At 40.5% G+C, this 19,971-nt stretch overlaps 1 protein-coding gene across 5 annotated transcripts in view; it reads right to left on the bottom strand.

Moving 5' to 3' along the window:
* Nucleotides 1–13,794: 13,794 nt before the first annotated feature.
* MCTP1 (multiple C2 and transmembrane domain containing 1) overlaps nt 13,795–19,971 on the bottom strand; it is a 663,759-nt gene continuing 657,582 nt past the window's right edge. For all 5 annotated transcript variants that reach the window (XM_075181055.1, XM_075181045.1, XM_075181079.1 and 2 more), the window contains one exon: nt 13,795–18,670. In XM_075181055.1, the coding sequence (XP_075037156.1) occupies nt 18,599–18,670 (72 nt within the window). In that variant the 3' untranslated portion in view covers nt 13,795–18,598. The remainder of the gene's footprint in view (nt 18,671–19,971) is intronic.

Below are 19,971 nucleotides of genomic sequence, written 5' to 3' on the forward strand. Positions count from 1 at the left end.
TCTCAGTAATCCGCTTTTACATTATAATTCTCATAAAAGACAAGAGCCACTGTATAACTCAAAAGAAATGTGGCATTTATAATGCATCCTTTGATAGTCTGGTAATTGCACGCATCTACGCATGACATAAATCTGTTCGGTAATATTCTAGCTGTACGCTATCTTTCTGGTGATCAGACTGACTCTCTTCCATATAATGACAATATTTAAAGCGGTGGGAAATGGCTCTTTGTGACTACAGTTAACACAAATAGATATCTGTGGAAGGTGCCCTCAAAACATCTGGTATATTACATATAAAGTACATCTAATGTCACTTTGTAGCTGCACCATTAGAAAGAAAAATTTTCAGAGTATTTGTGAATACTGCATTTGAGAAAATTAAGTAACTATTTACTAATAATTAACTTAAGTAATTAAAAAGTTTAATTGCCTGTCTTGAGATGCGTCCCTGGAATGGCGCCTGGTTGTGTCTTACCATTTGACAGGGCTTTGCTGCAATGTTTGTGGAGGAGGACTTGTATCCTTCAGCAAGGTAGAGAACCCTACCAACGCTTTTGAAGTTATGTGATCATCTGCTCAATTAATAAAATAAAAACATTTACAGTTCACATTTATTTAATAAAAACCTCTCCCTCACCTACTCAACTTATTTTATCTTGTCTCCAAGTCAGACTAACCCAAAACTTGCCCAAAAGATTATACTGCTCTCCCTGGGACTCAATAAAGACTGACCTTGATTTCTCTTTCAGGGGGACATCACATTGTGTGTAGAGCCACCATGTTAAAAGGGAAAGTACTTGGAAACCCATGTAAAAGGACATCCAGTCTGAACTAATAAAATCATAGGAGGAATTAATCGAATTTAATCAAAAGGGGATGGCAAAACAATATCAGGATACAAGCTATGTCTGAGGGTACACCTCTCCCCCTGGATGCAATTATCAGGATGCCCTATTTACAAACCTGCAGATCTTAATAGTCCTGAGCATTCCAAATTGTGTGCCCAGTCCGGGCATTCTGCCAAATGTGCCCAGTCTGGGACTTCTGCCAAGTGTGCTCAATGTGGGTCTTCTGCCAAGTGTGCTCAATGTGGGCCTTCTGCCAAGTATGCCCAGTCTGGGCCAAGCATGCTCAGCCTGAGCCCCCAGAGAGAAGTGATCAGTTTGAATCTAAGCTATCTGCTCCATCCAAGCTTAATTCTTCCTGTCCTGTCGTCCCAGTGGGGGAATCCTGCCCCAGTAGGAGACTCTTGTCCTGCAGTCCCAGTGACAGACTTCAGTCTTGCCATCCCAGTGGGGGACTCCTCTCCTATGATACTGTTGCGCAGCCAGAGTGTCCGGAGACTGTTACCCACTCAGCCAGAGTGTCCAGAGACTGTTACCCACAGAGAGTTTTGCCCAGCCAGAGTGTCCAGGGACTGTTACCCACTCAGCCAGTCTCTAGAGACTGTTGACCATCCAGAGTGGCCAGAGACTGTTACTCACTCAGCCAGAGTGTCCAGAGCCCTTTTCTTCTGAATCCTGAGACCCTCCTCCAGTTTTCTTTGCTGGAGACCTCAAATAATTTCCTGCAATATTTCAACTATGTATAAAGCAGTTTGAAAAATCTCTGATATATTTTTCAGAATGGTTTAACCAAGTAGGTTTAATGGTTATGAGTTTCAGAGGGGAGCCACAGACTTGGGCCTTCTCCCCTCTTAATTCTGATGACCCCATTATCATTATCATATCGTTTTGCTGTGTTTTTGCTGCTCTGTCTCAAAAATCCACTCCAGATTTTGCTGAATATCAGAGTTATTATGTGTCTGTTGCTGAGCAACCTTACTCACTTTGCTTCCTGAGCCACATTGCAGCTGATTACCAGCTCTTGCTAGACTCACTGCTCATTACTTAACAGTTGAACAGTCATCACTGCTTACATGCATTCCATTAAGCAGCTGATCAGTCACAGATGCTACTCACATGATTTCTACCTAGCAGCTGATTGGCCAGGACCTGCATAAATACACTCATTATCATTATTCCCTTGCTGGTGTTAGGTTTACCTAGGCTAGTTCCTGCAGTGTTATCCTGAGAGAACTAGGACCTCTGCCTGCCCTAGAACTCCTGGCCTGTTTATTAACTTTATGTACCTCTCCTATCCTCTGACCCAGCCATTGACCATTCTCTTTTGTGTCCTGTTTGTCTTGTTTTGTCTGTGTGTTGCTCCATAGTTGTGAGTCTCCCTGACTCTACCTCACTCACAACCGATAACAACAAGTCCAGGGGGCATCTGAGTAAAAGTGAACAATTTGGTTCAGGGAAAGGCGGCTGCTAATGGTGAAAAACATCCTGCACCATAGGTTCTATATAGACGTTATTAGTTGCTGATTGTGGGGTTCATAACATGTTTTCATTCACAATCTAGCCTGAGTTTCAGCTCCTACGCATGTCCATGAAACATCAATGCATGTGGCTATGATCGGTCAATCTATGCTATCTAAAAAGAAAATTAACAAGTAGGAAAAAACCCTCCCTATGCCCCATCAGTCACAACAAATACCAACCTTGGTTACTGGCATCATGGGCATATCAACATCTTTTGATTTGATTCTAGACTGGGATTCAGCTTCTGAGATTGAATTTCTTGATGACCCTAGAGAGCTAGTTGATGAACATTCTGTTTCTTATTATGCTTGTCTGCACTCCGGTGGGAAGGGTATCAATTGTGTCTCAAAATAAAGACACTCTGTTTGCATTTACAACGATTTCCATGGTTTTCATGATGGGAACCCCAACAGTATTACGGTAATATGAGCTTCTAAAGACTCTTTAGAAAAAGGAGATTCACTGGAGACTTCATTAAAGGCTTGGAGAATCAGAGGGGTTAGCTAGTCTTTAAATGCCCTAAAATAAGATATAGAAAATCTATCGGGACAAGGACAACTAACAAGGTGCAATGTTTTAATGGCATCTTCCAATTCTTGAAGTGTAAAGGGTGCTCTAGGGACAAATACATCTCTTTCGATATTCGGGGGAAATCACTTTCAAGGAGATATGTAAGTTCTCGCTCGCAGTGTCCTCTCTACCTATTGACCCATGTCTGTCCACTGACTCCCTTGTATGTCCTGTCATGTATTTTGCTGCACTCTGTGTGAGTTCCCATAGCATTAATCACACTCATCTGTGCTACTTATATGTATTACCTCATCTATTTGTTACCTGCCTCTGTATCCAGCGCTATGGAATCTGTGGCGCCTTATAAATAAATTAATAAATAATATTTTTTTTATTTTTATTTTACCTTGATTGGACACCCTCCTAAGTACTAGGGTCTAAGATATTATATAATTTTGTATAATACAAATGGAATGTCTCATTGTCCAATGAAGTCCACTAGATGAATCTTTATCTTGAATTTCTATTGGTAAGGATCTCTGAGCTCTAAGAGTCCTAGCTAACAATTTACCCAGTTTGTTACTCCAGCAAAAGTATCTGTTTCTATGTTTTCGAAAAACCAATTTAATTCCATCATCTAAAAGCTTATTCAGGGCTGCCCTTGTTTCCTTCAGTAAACTGACTGGGACATATTGTCTTTATGTGTTGCCTCAAGATCCTTGAATTTAGCAGTAAAGCCTCTTTCTGAGCTCGTTGAGGAAGGAACCCAGCTGAATACATTTCCCCCTTACTGCACACTTATGTGCCTTCCATAGAGTCATTTTGGAGGTTTCACCATTATCCTTAAGAAAAGTGAGTGAATGCCTCCACCACTTGGGATTTATAATAGAAATCTTAAAGAAGTGACTCATTGAGATGCTGTGCCCAGGTCTATGAGGAGGGTCAAATATAGATATATTGATGTAGTAGGAGCATGATATCGGACCATGTAATGTGTCCAATCCTAGCGTCTGACAGGAGATTAAGATGTCTATGTCCTATAAAGATATAGTCAATTCTGCTATACATGGAGTGGGCATGTGGACAAGAAGTATAATCCTTTACATCTGGAGGGGTGAGCCTCCACGTGTCGACCAGCTAGTGATCATGGAATGCTCGTCTTACCTTTCTGGTATCTCGATGGAAAACCCTATTGAGAAACACAATCAATGGGCTCTGAGAGTATAAATTGTAATCTCACTGTTGTGGCAAGTCACTAGATGATAACACTGGTATTGTGAGGCAGGGGTAATGGTTATCAGGGAGGTGACAGTGAAATTGTCCACTTACTCAGGTGTAGGTAAGGATAATTTGGGTAGAAAATAAATGCTACATACACCTCGGGCTTTGGTTTTGAGGTACTGACAAGCAGGTCAATTGGATGAGAGACTAAAGTCCATTAACAGGTCAGGTCTCTCTACAACAGAGATGACAGTGAAGCAGTACAAATAAAGTCACTTGTATAAAATTGAACAAAAGTTGTGCGTCATATGAAAAACAAACAGGTATATGGTTGTCTGATAGGGTAAGTGTAGAGCTGAAGCCCTACAGGTCTCAAACAGGCGCTCTCGCCTCTCTTTTCTTGGCGGGAAAGGCTGAAGGAGAGTTAAAGTGCAATTCAGCTCTATAGCTGAAGTCAGGGGCGGGCTGGCCCGGGGCCGCTGGGTCAGATGGCTATTAGGGTCGGGGGGTAGGCCGGCCGACCCCCAGATGCAAAATACATAATTTCCCCCCACGGCCGCATCTGATATCAGATGCGACCGCGTCAGTGCACAGGCGGCTGCATCACATGACAGGGGATGTGGCCGCGTCATCAATGACATGTGTCATGTGATGCGGCCGCCTGTCTGCCCCCGGGCTTCCCTCTCCCAGCCCGTGATTGGCTGAAGTACACTGTCTACATTGTACCCACACTGTCCGAATAGTGCAGTAGTCTTCTGAACAGATCTACCAAAGTTCTGCAGTAATAAAAAACTGTGTTCCCCTTGGTAAAACAATGATCTGTCACCAGCTGCTGTTTCCCTATTAAGTCGCTGGGCCACGCAGCTAGGCGGAGCTGCAGTAAGAAGTGGAGTAGAACTCGCGGTGTAGTCGGGAACCCTCCTGCATTTACACTACATCCGCAGCAATTACTACTAAGGATGAGCGGGATCCGAGCACTGTTTGGGAACTTCCGGGCACCAAACGGAGCCAAACCGAGGCTATGACATCCAAGTCTCGCGTCGGATCTCGCGAGACTCGGATGTCATAAATACTCACCTTGCGGGCGCCATCTTCATTCTGGCTGTGATCATTCGTGAGGGAGGTTGTAGTTAGGGAGCTCCTGATCAGTTTAGTGGTTCTTTGTGCTTTGTCCAGTGCTCTGTCCTGCGGAGTCAAGTGGTGCTTTGTCCAGTGCTCTGTCCTGCTGAGTCCAGTGGTGCTTTTGTCCTGTGCTCTGTCCTGCTGAATCCAGTGGTGCTTTTGTCCTGTGCTCTGTCCTGCTGAATCCAGTGGTGCTGTGTCCTGTGCTCTGTCCTGCTGAGTCCAGTGGTGCTGCCTGTGTCCTGTGCTCTGTTCTGCTAAGGGCATTGTTATTTCCAAATTATTCAAAAGTTATAAAAAATGTAAAAAAAATTATAAAAAACCTATACAAAAATAATTTAAAAATTTTTATAAAAAAATTATCCAAAAATAATTGAAAAAAAATATAAAAAAATTAGTTAAAAAATACTAGGTACTGCTATTTCAAAGTCAAACTACGTTCACTGTTGCTGCTGTACCAAAAAAAACTAGGTACTGCTATTTAAAAGTCAAACTACATTCTCTGTTGCTGCTGTACCCAAAAATACTAGGTACTGCTATTTAAAAGTCAAATTACGTTCACTGTTGCTGCTGTACCAAAAAAAACTAGGTACTGCTATTTCAAAGTCAAACTACGTTCTCTGTTGCTGCTGGACCCAAAAATACTAGGTACTGCTATTTAAAAGTCAAACTACGTTCTCTGTTGCTGCTGTACCAAAAAATACTAGGTTCTGCTAAGGGCATTGTTATTTAAAAATTATTCAAAAGTTATAAAAAAAATTATAAAAAAATTCTCCAAAAATAGTTAAAAAAATATAAAAAAATTAGTTAAAAAATACTAGGTACTGCTATTTAAAAGTAAAACTACGTTCACTGTTGCTGCTGTACCAAAAAATACTAGGTACTGCTATATAACTCCAGTCCAGTGGTACTCTCCTGTGCCGCAGATAATTTGTAAAGGCTTTGCCGAGTGTGTGTGGTTTAGGGGTACGCTCTCTTGTGCTGCATATAATGGAGTACCAAAATTTGGAGGATACAGTAGGGAAAGATCAAGACCCACTTCCTCCTAATGCTGAAGCTGCTGCCACTAGTCATGACATAGACGATGAAATCCCATCAACGTTGTCTGCCAAGGCCAATGTCCAATTTCCTAGTAGAGGGTATGTAAAATCCAAAATCCCAAAGTTGACTAAAATTACCAAAAAAAGAAAATTAAAAACATCTGAGGAGAAACGAAAACTTGTCAATATGCCATTTACGACACGGAGTGGCAAGGAACGGCTTAGGCCCTGGCCCGTGTTCAGGACTAGTAGTTCAGCTTCACCCAAGGATCTAAGCCCTCCTCCTCCCCCCCCCCCTCAAAAATGTTTAAAAGAGTTATGCTGTCAGCAACTACACAGCAAACAACTCTGTCTTCTAAACAGATGACATCACAAATCCCCAAGGCGAGTCCAAGGGTGTTGGTGGTTTCGAAGCCTGACCTTCCCATCACTGTACGGGAAGAGGTGACTCCATCCACCATTTGCAGCACACCCTCTGCATATGCTGGAAGGATCACCCACAGTGTAGATCCAGATTTGGATAATCAAGGTGTCAATGTTGTACATCGGGAGGAGGCTATTGATGTAGCTGGCGCTGAGGAGGAACTTGACTAGGAGGATGCTGATGTGGTTATTTTAAATGAGGCACCAGGGGGGGAAAAAGTTGATGTCCATGGGATGAAAAAGCCCATCGTCATGCCTGGTCAGAAGACCAAGAAATGCACCTCTTCGGTCTGGAGTTATTTTTATCCGAATCCGAACAACAAATGTATGGCCATATGTAGCTTATGTAAAGCTCAAATAAGCAGGGGTAAGGATCTTGGCCACCTAGGGACATCCTCCCTTATACGTCACCTGAATAACCTTCATAGTTCAGTGATTAGTTCAGGAACTGGGGCTAGGACCGTCATCAGTCCAGGGACACCTAAATCCCTTGGTCCTGTTGGATACACACCACCAACACCCTCCTCATCAACTTCCTCCACGATCTCCATCAGATTTAGTCCTGCAGGCCATGTCACCAGCCAGACTGAGTCCTCTTCAATCCGGGATTCATCCGAGGAATCCTGCAGTGGTACGCCTACTACTGCCGCTGCTGCTGTTGCTGCTGGTAGTCGGTCATCTTCCCAGAGGGGAAGTCGTAAAAACGCTACGTCTTTCACCAAACAGTTGACCATCCAACAGTCGTTTGCCATGAGCACAAAGTACGACAGTAGTCACCCTATTGCAAAGCGGATAACTGCGGCTGTAACTGCTATGTTGGTGATAGACGTGCGTCCGGTGTCCGCCATCAGTGGAGTGGGATTTAGACGGTTGATGGAGGTATTGTGTCCCGGTACCAAATCCCGTCGAGATTCCACTTCACTAGGCAGGCGATACCAAAGATGTACAGAGAAGTACGAACAAGTGTCCTCAGTGCTCTAAAAAATGCGGTTGTACCCACTGTCCACTTAACCACGGACATGTGGACAAGTGGTTCAGGGCAAACGAAGGACTATATGACTGTGACAGCCCACTGGGTAGATGCATCGCCTTCCGCAGCAACAGCAGCAGCTGCATCAGTAGCAGCATCTCCACAACAGCTGCTCGTGCCAAGGCAGGCAACATTGTGTATCACAGGTTTTAATAAGAGGCACAACGCTGACAACCTCTTAGAGAAACTGAGGGAAATAATCTCACAGTGGCTTACCCCACTTAGACTCTCCTGGGGATTTGTTGTGTCAGACAACGCCAGTAACATTGTGCGGGCATTGCATATGGGCAATTTCCAGCACGTCCCATGTTTTGCCCACACCGTTAATTTGGTGGTGCAGCATTACCTGAAGAGTGATAGGGGTGTGCAGGAGATGCTTGCGGTGGCCCGCAAAATTGCTGGACACTTTCGGCATTCTGCCAGTGCCTACCGCAGATTCGAGCAACATCAAAAAAGTCTGAACCTGCCCTGCCATCACCTCAAACAAGAGGTTGTGACGCGCTGGAACTCCACCCTCTATATGCTGCAGAGGATGGAGGAGCAGCAAAAGGCCATTCAAGCCTACACAGCCAACTACGACATAGGAAAAGGAGTGGGGATGCGCCTGAGTCAAGCGCACTGGAGACTGATTTCCGTGTTGTGCAAGGTTCTGCAGCCGTTTGAACTTGCCACACGAGAAGTCAGTTCCGACACTGCCAGCTTGAGTCAGGTGATTCCCCTGATCAGGCTGTTGCAGAAGCAGCTGGAGAAAGTGAGGGAGGAGCTGGTAAACCATTGCGATTCAGCAAAGCATGTAGCTCTTGTGGATGAAGCCAGGATCCAAGGGTGGTCACTCTTTTAAAGTCAGAGGAATACATTCTAGCCACCGTGCTAGATCCTCGGTTTAAAGCGTATGTTGTGTCTCTGTTTCCGGCAGACACAAGTCTACAGCGGTGCAAAGACCTGCTGGTCAGGAGATTGTCCTCTGAAGAGGACCGTGACATGCCAACAGCTCCTCCTTCATTTTCTTCAACACCTGTGGCTGCGAGGAAAAAGCTCAGTTTTCCTAAAAGACCCGCTGGCACAGATGCTGAGAACATCTGATCTGGACTGAAGGACCTGCCAACCATTGCAGACATTTCTACTGCAGCTGCATTGGATGCTGTCACAATTGAAAAAATGGTGGAGGATTACTTTGCTGACACCATCCAAGTAGACATGTCAGACAGTCCATATTCTTACTGGCAGGAAAAAAAGGCAGTTTGGAAGCCCCTGTACAAACTGGCTCTATTTTACCTGAGTTGTCCCCCCTCCAGTGTGTACTCAGAAAGAGTTTTTAGTGCAGTGGGGAACCTGGTCAGTGAGCGGCGAAGGAGGTTGCTTCCGCAAAACGTATAAAAAATGATGTTCATAAAAATGAATTAGCAATTCCTCAATCAAGTACAGCACTGGCCTCCAGACACTACAGAGGGACCTGTGGTTGTGGAGTCCAGCGGGGACGAATTGATAATGTGTGATGAGGAAGTACACATTGAAGGGGGCCAGGAATCGGAGGATGAGGATGAGGACGACATCTTGCCTCAGTAGAGCCAGTTTAGTTTGTACAGGGAGAGATGAATAGCTTTTTTTGTGTGGGGGCCCAAACAAACCAATCATTTCAGCCACAGTAGTTTGGTAGGCCCTGTCGCTGAAATGATTGGTTTGTTAAAGTGTGCATGTCCTATTTCAACAACATAAGGGTGGGTGGGAGGGCCCAAGGACAATTCCATCTTGCAACTCTTTTTTTGGCATTATGTGCTCTTTGGGGCCTTGTTCTATCTCCATCAGAGATATTCCTGCAGGCCATGTCACCGGCACAGCTATGTTGGTGTTAGATGTGCGTCTGGTGTCCGCCATCTGTGCAGTGGAATTTAGACTAGCTGAAGGAGGTATTGTGGCCCCGGTACCAAATTGGGTACCGGGGCCACTCCACTACGCAGTTCAGATAGCTGCGTATCAGATATTAAAATACGCTCACTGTTGCTGCCAAATCCAAAAATAATGAAAATGCCCGGTCATCATCGAAAACAAGAGGTAGTGACGCGCTAGAACTCCACCCTCTATATGCTGCAGAGGACGGAGGAGCAGAAAAAGGCCATTCAAGCCTACACAGCCACCTACAATGGGCCACGTGTTTGTGCCGCCCAATTGTGTCGCTTAGCTTAGACATCCAGCTACCTCGGTGCAACGTTTTAGACTAAAAACAATATTGTGAGGTGTGAGGTGTTCTGAATAGACTGGAAATTAGTGGAAATGATTGTTATTGAATGTTATTGAGGTTAATAATAGCGTAGGAGTGAAAAAAAAAACAAAAAACTGGATTTTAGCACTTTTATGCTTTTTCAAAAATAAATCAGAACCCTAAATCAGAACCAAAACCTTTCGTCAGGTGTTTTGGCAAAACAAATCAGAACCCAAAACCTCAAGCTAATCAAAACTCAAAACACTAAAAGTGGCCGGTGCACACCCCTAATTACTACTACAGAGCCGGGCGTCCTATGTGAACCTGGTGTGGGCGGCATGTGCATAGAAAAGAGAGTTCCTGCACCTTTTTTAAAACATAAGCACTGGGCATAGACAAGAGTAAGGGGGATATAGCACATATATGGAAGAGGAGAGACTTAGTCTGACAAGGTGGCTGTGTAACATATTCATTGGGGCTCTAAAAGCCCTGCTGAATGGCAAGCCATGCTTTGTCCCTTCAGCAAAAAAGTTCCTGTCATAGAAAAAAGTGGGACACTACAGTTGCGGTTACCAGGGATTTGTGTCAAGGCATTTGCTCTTGTTCCCCTGGGTAAATGTGTAGGCCCATGGTATGAAGCATATTGACTGCTTTTGACTGGTTTTATAGTTATATATATATTGTTGGCATTTCATATTGATGAGACAAGTACAATACAAGCACTACTAATAAGATAGGGGTAGATTTACTAAAACTTGTAAAAGTTAAAGTGAAAGTGGTGCCCATAGCAACCACTCAGATTCTAGCTATCATTCAGCCGTATTATACAAAATGATAGCTAGAATCTGATTGGTTGTACCTCCACTTTTCCTTTTTAGACATTTTAGTAAATCTTTCCCCATGTCTTATTAGCAGTGTTTCTATAATTTTGTAATCAATATGAAATGCCACCAGTGCTCTATATTCCATTTTTTGCAACTTATAATACACAAGTGATGATGATTTACTGTAGGTAAAAAACCTAAATAAAAAATATCTGATTTCATTAGAGTTCTCACATGTTCACTTATTTGTTTGTTAAGGAAATTTATGTATTATAAAGAAAAATGCAAATTATTGATAAAGATAGTCACCTCAAATGTCTGTGAGCTGTATGAAAGCACTCAGTCTACAGATCACAAAACTCCTTGGTAAATTCTAATAGCTCTATAATTTACAGTAAGGGGTGCATTATCCCATATATTTTAGACAGATGGGTCTGTGTAAGAATTGTTTTATTTATTTAAATATATTGTACTACTTGGCAGCATTATACAAGAAACACCCCATTTCTCATTTATTTATGTAGGATAATTATCATTTTTACTGGCTAAAGATGGCAGACACCCCATATTGAATTTTGGTGTTGATGACTAACTTTAGAAGTAATCTCTGTGGTATATATTTTTCCTGCTGTGGTAAGGACCCAGTGTTTTCTAGATTTATTCTATCTATTTAGTTTTCTTGTAATTTAGCAATTTTTTAACAGAGTGGATTTGACTGGTATGACTCCAACACAAGTCTAACAATAATAAGCAGATATTAACTTATTAGTGTTGTCTGTGATGCTATATAGGTAGGATCAAAGCACACTAAGTTTGTATCATATTGTATGTGTGGCTTTAGGATAAGAGCAACCTGTTACACTCTTAGGGCCTGAGTCATTAAGGAGAGCAAAGCATAAAAAAAGGAATAACTTTGCACCTTGGCAAAACCATGTTGCATTGGAGGGGGAGGTAAATTTAAAATGTGAGGACAGATTTTTAGTGGGGTAGGGCATGTCCTAGATCAACTTTATATTTCAGTGTAAAAATAAAGCTATCAAGTATTTGTGTTCTACATCAAAAAGCAGCCAGTATTTAACTTATGTGCAAAATAATAAACTAGTTTGTACCCCTTGCATTGTAACATGGTTTGTACAGGAACATACTAACTTTTTTGGCTTTGCTCTCCTTAATGACTCTTAGACAACAATATACAATTCATAGTCCCTTAGCACTCAACACAATATGTTTTGTAGATAATGTAATAGTTATAGTTGACCAAACAATAGATATTAAATTTAAATCATGTAACTCAATCTCTATTCCTTAGTATATACCTCTATGGACCTGATCCTTAATTTTCAACCTTGTCGTTTTAGGGCTCGTATTTGTCTGACTTATATTAATGTTGACCGTAGTTTTGTATTCTTAATCCAATGTCCAAAGACTGTGGACGAAATGCGTTGGTAGAGAGCAGAAACGGAGCTTTACAAGTTCTTATTTGGTCAATTAGAACTATTACATTATCTACAAAATATATTGAGTTGAGCATTAAGGGAATGTGAATTTTATATTGTCTTTGATGTTGCTTAGTTGTGTTGTGGGATTATGACTCTTGTGTGCTTGGCTGTGGCTCGGGCCACAGGTCTTTTCAGAAACCGTCAGTTCCTTTATACCCAGTATATACAGCCTCTTTGAGAGATCATGGCTGTCCCCAGTCAACAAAACCCCAGAACTAATGTAAATCAATATAAAATACTGCTTACTTTTAATATAAATATTTGTTTCAATAATTTGACTTTAAGAGTGAGAGGTTGAAAGTTGGAATTATGCACAGGTTTCCCCATAAATGCTATGTCTGTATTATTATTATTATTATTATTATTATTATTATTATTATTATAATAGGGCTTGTCCACTTTTGCACAACCCTCCTTAATATAACATACCTCCCACATAGAAAGTTGTGGTGTCTTCCCAGAAACACCCTCATGCTGCCTGTTCTCTAAAGCCAAGAGCAGAGTGGTGGTATAGACAGCACTACTTAAGTAGGTTTTTGGAGGAGTGTGTGCACAGTAGCACAGTGGTTAGCATGTGGATCATGTATGTTCTCCCAGTGTTTGTGTTGGTTTCCTATGAGTACTTTGGTTTCCTCTCACTCTAAAACTATACTGATAGGTTAATTGGCTGCTGATTAAAATGGACCCTAATGTGTGCTAGGGAATCTAAATTGTAAGCTCCAATAGGGCAGGGACTGATCTGAATAATAATATTCTCTGTACAGCCCTGCATAGTATGATGGTGCTATATATACGATAGTATTGTCTACAAGAATTTCTTGTTACATGCAAAGCAGCTCTGCTTCAAAAATGGAGATACTCCTGTCACCATTGATGTGGTAGAGGAAGGGATGGAATGGGGGGCACGCCCTGTGGAAATTATAAATCTCGTTGCCATGAGTGTGCACTGTAACTCCACCCCATTTCCCCAAAAAGCTGTGCAAAACGACAGAGAGGAGGCAAACAGTGGTTTCTCCATATCTGCCTTAGTACATAGACAGCTATACTCTTGTACGGTTACAAACATGGAGGGATTAGAAGAGATATTTTAATTCCTATTGGTTATGTCCATTTAATGGGCAAGTTGTATTGGTATTATTTTCACTGTAAACGCTTCTTTGTCATATTACAACAGTGGAAATGTATTTTGCAATTTCTGGAGTTAGATAAACATCTGCACAATTACGAACAAGTGACTAGTAGGCTTCTTACACCAATTTAGATACTCCAAGAAGATTATTGCAAAAAAAGTACATATGTTATCTTGATGTTTCTTAACCCACAAAATCTCGTTTCGTTTGACATATTAAGAAGAGTTGGTTGGCTCTGTGATTCATGGCCCTATGATAGTAGCACCTTTTGCTTATTTGCAAAATGCAAAAAGCTACCTGACCTAAGCTTAGGGTTCTGTGTATGAAGCCTTTGGAGAAAGGATCAATGATTATGAGAAGTCTCATATGTCCGAGCCTATGCTTTTTTCTTCTAGTTAGTAGATACAGTGCACAATAATTACATCAGATTATTATTATTTTATTGCATTTATTTTATTAGACAAGCAACAAGTGAATACAAGTTGTAGGGAACAAGCCTTTAAAGCCAATCAGTTGTAAAGAATGAAGGCAATAGGACATGTCTGCAGTATTAGGGATGATTACAATGCCCTGTGAATCTAACTTCCCTAGACAGTCCGGTTCTGGCACACAGGTTATTGAACAGAGACCTCAGCCCTGGGATAATGGATAGCACATATATAAGGCTTGGTGAGATATGGCTTAGTAATATATTCAGAGCACCTGCGTTGGGAAGGGAACCAAATGTTTAGAGCCCCTATGTGAAAAATAAATATGTTACACTCTATTCAGCAATGCAAACAACTGATTAATATAATTTTAGTACAAGGTACAGTCTTTGTCAACAGATTTGTAATAAATTGTTTAAATAACCCCCCAATAGCCATTTTAAAAATGAATTTATTGTAAATAATTTCGATTCATAATAATGCTATTTAAGAATCAACACACACACACAGACACAATTGACAATAAATTACCATGCTGCTTATAGGACAGTAAGCTTGTAGTTAGTAAACTGTTGTAACAAGGCATTCTCTGCTACACAAACTGAGGTTTCCATGTACATACAGTATGGTGCTTAATAAGTGTGTTACATCAAATATAATCCTGCATATGCCCCCCCAATATATTCTAGATGTAAATTGTAACCTCTAGATTCCTGATGCTAATGTGGATTTGTGTGACTATTTCAATGATAACCTAAAGGTTATTCATTTTAATTTAAATAATTCAGAAAAACTGAGAAAGATTTGTATATATCCAACCCTACATTATACAAACTAAACCAATCACGTGGGAAGATCCATGTTGAGTATGTGTCTTTAGTTTAATGGCACAGTATCACTTAGTGATTTAATTATGGTTTAATTATTTAGTAGTTCAATCAATGTTATTCAGCTTCACCCTGCTCCAAAAATTGCCCCACTCAATTCAACTCCAAGTTTGACTGTTGACCTTACTCTGTACCCTACTTACTGTACTGGGGATTAGCTCAAGGTCAGTAAATGATGTATTTGCCTGGGAAGAGGAGGACTGTCAAATTTAAGTCCAGGGGGCAAGATTCGACTCGGCAGCCTTTTAGGAATATTTTAAAGGAATAAAAATGCAGGTGGCTCAGTGACCTAGCCCAAGGTAGCCCACTAAGGGAGTGGCCCGGTGGGCAGATGCCCTCCTGCCCCCAGCCCATGAGCTCTTTTTCTTTGGTTTCCAATCCTGAAAGTTTCATGTAGTAAGTTATGTATTTTAGAACAAGCATAATGCTAAGAAGTGTGAAATTAAACCTGTATTTAGTTCTTACATGAACTGACCAAATGAATCTATAAAATTGCACTATCCAGGGCCTTATAGATTATCGTTAGTTGTTCCAAATACCCGTTTGTATGAATAAATCAAGGGCTATGCTTATAATTTATAGCAACCAGTCAAGTTCATTCATTAGTTCCAGATAGTTCAAAACAATCATCAGATCACCTGGTTGTTACATTATTTTTAATTGTTTTAGGATTGTATTTCTTACACGTATGTCCCATATCACTACATCCCCTATTAAATATCATATTCATAGTCAGTGGTGAACTATGAGGAGTAAGAACCATCAGACTAGTGCATTAAACAGGGAAGCAGGCACATACCACAGTAATATTCAAAATTAATCATATACAATAAAGCTAGAAAGGTTAATAAAAAGTAGAGAAAAAGATGTCATTTTTTACAGCGCTATATTACAAAAGATATAAAGTTCAAAAAGAAGAAAATTCCCTTTTTGTGCAGTACACTTTCTATATACTTTATACTTAGTTGGTCATTATTGAAGTTTCCTTGCATTATTAGGACTAAAAATCATTTATAAATGTACATAAATAAACAAGAAAGCTGCCTTTGTGTGCCATCAAAGGGAATAACAAACCAGGGACATTATTATATAAATTGTTCATGAAGAAATAAGGGTGAAAGACTTCACAGGGCACTTTCTGCTTTGCCTGACTCATTGTCGAGGTAGCTCTAGATTAGTCCATTCATACGTCACTTACTGATGTGTGTGGAGAGACATTGCTGCAGTCACAACCTCTCAGCAATTCCAGAAATACAGAGAAGACATATATGTGGATTAGCATGTGAAGCTGTCACCTCACAACGAGATATCTTACTGCTAACCTTTATTTAATCTTAGTAAAGGACATATAGCAGGGTTGCCTATCTGGATAGATAGTCCAGGGGCACGTTGCTGTTTAGCAGCTGCATGTGAAGCACTACAGTCACCATCATAACATGTTTATTGAACTTTGTTATATTGCACTTTTTGCACTTTTAATATACCTCTTTAACAAATATTAACATATAAAAAAGCAAAAATAGTGAGATTTTTTTTATATACAGGCTAAAATTCATTTTGCTGTAGAGTTGGATCAATACTTAATAATAGGGACATATCCAGGGAAAATATTTCAGGGACAGATCTTTTAAACATGGAACTGTCCCTGGAAATTAAGGGCAGTTGGCAACTATTCTTATAAAGACTTGGATAGCTGAGATGAATATATAACATTAACTTAGAAATTTACATGTAGCTTTGCTATAGTAGGAAAGGTTGAAATAAAACCAATTATCCCCAAAAATTCTTAATTCCCAACTATTTCTCTTTTAGATGTAGTGCCTCTTTGTTTGTTCATTATAGCCTCCCATTGGTAGTGTTCTCCATAGAAACCAACAAGATTCTGTCAGTTGTCCCCCTATAGTGTGAGTTATGGTGATCCATTTTTCATATTTCTAATAAATTTGGACACATTTGATCTGACCCCATGGGACTATCCTTTGGGGGGGGGGGGGGGGGTGGTGCAATGTTTTGTGTATGTGTAGCATACTTGTCTACATTTTCTGAGGTCAGGTGACATCAGCATTGACAGGGTGGTGTAATGTGCCGATTCGGCGCATTACATGTTATTGAGGCCCCCTTCAGTAGGAAGTGGGCTGGACGTGGGAGGGTGGCCTGCTCTCCCAGAAGTTAGGGAGAGCTACCCACATTTCGGGAGAGTAGGCATGTATGATGTATAATTACCTATGTTCTATGTGCATTTTTGCACAGAAGTCAGGTCAGTCATCTGATAATGGAAAATGTTTTTGCAGTGAAGTCCCATGACTAAATGTGGCTCCACAGCAAATGTGACTCTGCTATAACTTAAACTAACAAGTATTATGGATGCAGCATAAGGAAGAGTGAATTTTACTTCACACTTAACATATTTACCAATCACATCTGATTTAGAAATAAACATACCGTAAGTCAGCAGACGGGAGCTACTCATTTGATAAGATATATATATAAAATATATAGGATATGAAAATAAGAAAGTGACAGCCTCAATTTAAATCTTAACCAGAACTTTTAAAAATCTCATGAAAGCTGGAAGCATGGATAGAAAATAACACCCCCCCCCCCTCTCAAAAAAAAAACCTAATTCCAGTGGCATCGGCCCTGTCTACACAGCTATTGTTAATGCATCTCAATAACTAGCGAGTTAAGGGGTTAAATAAAAAAGGGTTGGATAGGCCCCTAAATACGGTAAATCTTTGCCACTATTTTACATCAACAAATTTTACTGCATTTTTAAATGTAAACTAAGGTAATTCCTTTATACATTCTATTGTTATATGTTTCTGTTATATAATCATAAAAATATATTTGACTGTAAATAGCACTTTATTAATTGTGAATAAAAAACTGAATGGGCCATAAGTTATACCAGTTTGTTTTCTCGATATATAAATTCATACCGTAAAATTCTGTCATATGACACATGTAGAAATACCCAGGTATGCACCCGTGCAATTCTTACACTTAAACAGAGAATTAGTGAATGATGAGGTTTTACATTTTTTTGCTCTTATCCTCTAAACCATCTATACCACTATGTCTGACAGTGCAGTATACAGACTTCAGTTCACATTCTGCTATCAATTGTGCGAGAGAGATTAATTCCTGTTTTGGTCTTATGGATAGACAAGTAGATTTTCACCAGTCACCATTCATAACACAACTGAACAAATAACCGATATGTCCCATCCAATGTTATTAATTTGTGTTGTCCCAGACACTTGTTCATCTCTTAAAAGGCTGACTTATTAGAAATACATTATACATACATTCTATGTGCAAATAATCTATGGATTCTATAGTCTGCATGGCGGGACATGGTGTGTTGTAAGTGAGATAGTCCTTGGGGTTCTAAGTGTACTTCTGAATAGTTGGAGAACAGACAATGAGAAAGTAATAGGTCATGACGTATATATACACACTGACACCAGGGACCCGTTAGGCACTGAATCCAAAAGTGCATATTATTATTCATAACCCCAAATAATTGCTTTATTTATTAAATATAGCTTTTTGGCTAAAGCACGTGCATACATAAGTGTGCAGCCTTTAAATGCATATGCCAGCCCAATGCCATGTTCTGCTCTAGAGACAGCATTTATACTATACTGAATGCCGCTAAAATAATTTCATTGAGAGCATCACACTACTAACCTAGGCAGAGCATTCACACAGCAAGAGAAGAACTTCTAAATGTATATCAAATTAGTTTTGTACAGTGGTATCTGCCTTTATACAATATTTACAAAATGTCTTTATCATGTAAAAAAAATAAAAATAAATAAGGTAACATAAAGAATGAAAATGCGCATGGAGCCGGAGGGCTTCCCTTTATCTAACGGGAGCAGATGCTTTTCTCCTGGATGAGTAGCGGGGCTAACCAAGATTATTTTTCTTCCTTTTGCTGGGGCTGTGGTTGGGGTCTGCTTTTAGTTCACGATACCGCACCTGTTTGAAAACACAAGGTCAGAGAGAGAATGGTCAAATAGATGCACCGTTTAATAGAAAGTATATGGATATCTCTTTCTTTTTTTCTCAGCCTGAGAACCAAATCGAGCCCTTGTATCAGAATGCAGGTTACAGCTGGGATTGAGAAACACTAGATGGAGAGATTTGAAATGATAAGTTGTAATAAGAACAAGATATCTGTGCCAGGAAACACAACAAGGATTTATGTAAGCTGTTTCCCACCACACAAAGCTGCTTTAAATCATGTTTTTTTTTCCATTTTGTGTCATGATGGTGACATTGTTTAAAATGTTTTCTTGTGCCCTGATACTATGTTATGCTATGAAAGTGTTCTAGTAATGGGGCTAAACATAGGCGATACCAACAGCAGGCTATGTGACCAAGTGGGTGAGTCAAACAGCATTAAGGACATTGAATCCAGAGAAGAACATACAACCACACAGCCTGGTGTTAGAAAATAAAATCATACCTTGATTAATATTAACTGCAGTAAAAACAAGTAATTGGGTATGGAACCTATGGTATTGATGAACCACTTGAGTCTGTTGTTGGAAGCGGTAGTGACTATTTGCTTGCGTTCACTGAACTGTCACCACCCCATATAAAACGCAATTGCATTTCCTGGTTAAGTGGTGAATAAGTTGTTAAGTGAGAGCTGGATAATAATTTAACAAGCTTCTCATGTTTTATAGGGTTAAGGAGGAAAGGACTGAGTGGTATGAGTTTGGCGGTAAGAAAGCGACTATCAGGGTGATTGGCTATATCTTGGGCTGTGAAGGAGTTAGTAGTAGGAACTTTGAAGGAGGTAATAGTAGGAACTGGGGGAAGTAATCAGTTGAATGTGAAGAAAAGCCACTTGGCTTTAAAGGAGAGCGTGTTTACAACAGATATAAAATAGCTTTAGCTGTACAGCGGTATTGGTTTTATTTGTGGAGGACAGTCTTTTAATTAGATTTAGATTTATAGTGCTCAAATACGGCATCATCTCTGGAGGCTCTTAATACTCTCTGTGTGCCACGGCTGGGGCTGTGGTAGTCATTCCAGCGACGACCATCATGCCGACAACACTTAGCGCAACAAAAAAACTCAGAATGGTGTAATTCTGATATGGAGTTAATACAGATATGTGAAGAATTCTGGCATCAGAACATAGCGCCAGTCAGATTTATGTCACTTGAAAGAGCGAAAGTTACATTCATGCTATTAAGGGGCTATGTGGGGACCCGGCGCCTGTCTATTGTACAATCATTCCTTAAACGCATTAAATACCCGCTGGCTCC

This window comes from Mixophyes fleayi, chromosome 1, assembly GCF_038048845.1.
Source record: "Mixophyes fleayi isolate aMixFle1 chromosome 1, aMixFle1.hap1, whole genome shotgun sequence".
Lineage (NCBI taxonomy): Eukaryota > Metazoa > Chordata > Amphibia > Anura > Limnodynastidae > Mixophyes > Mixophyes fleayi.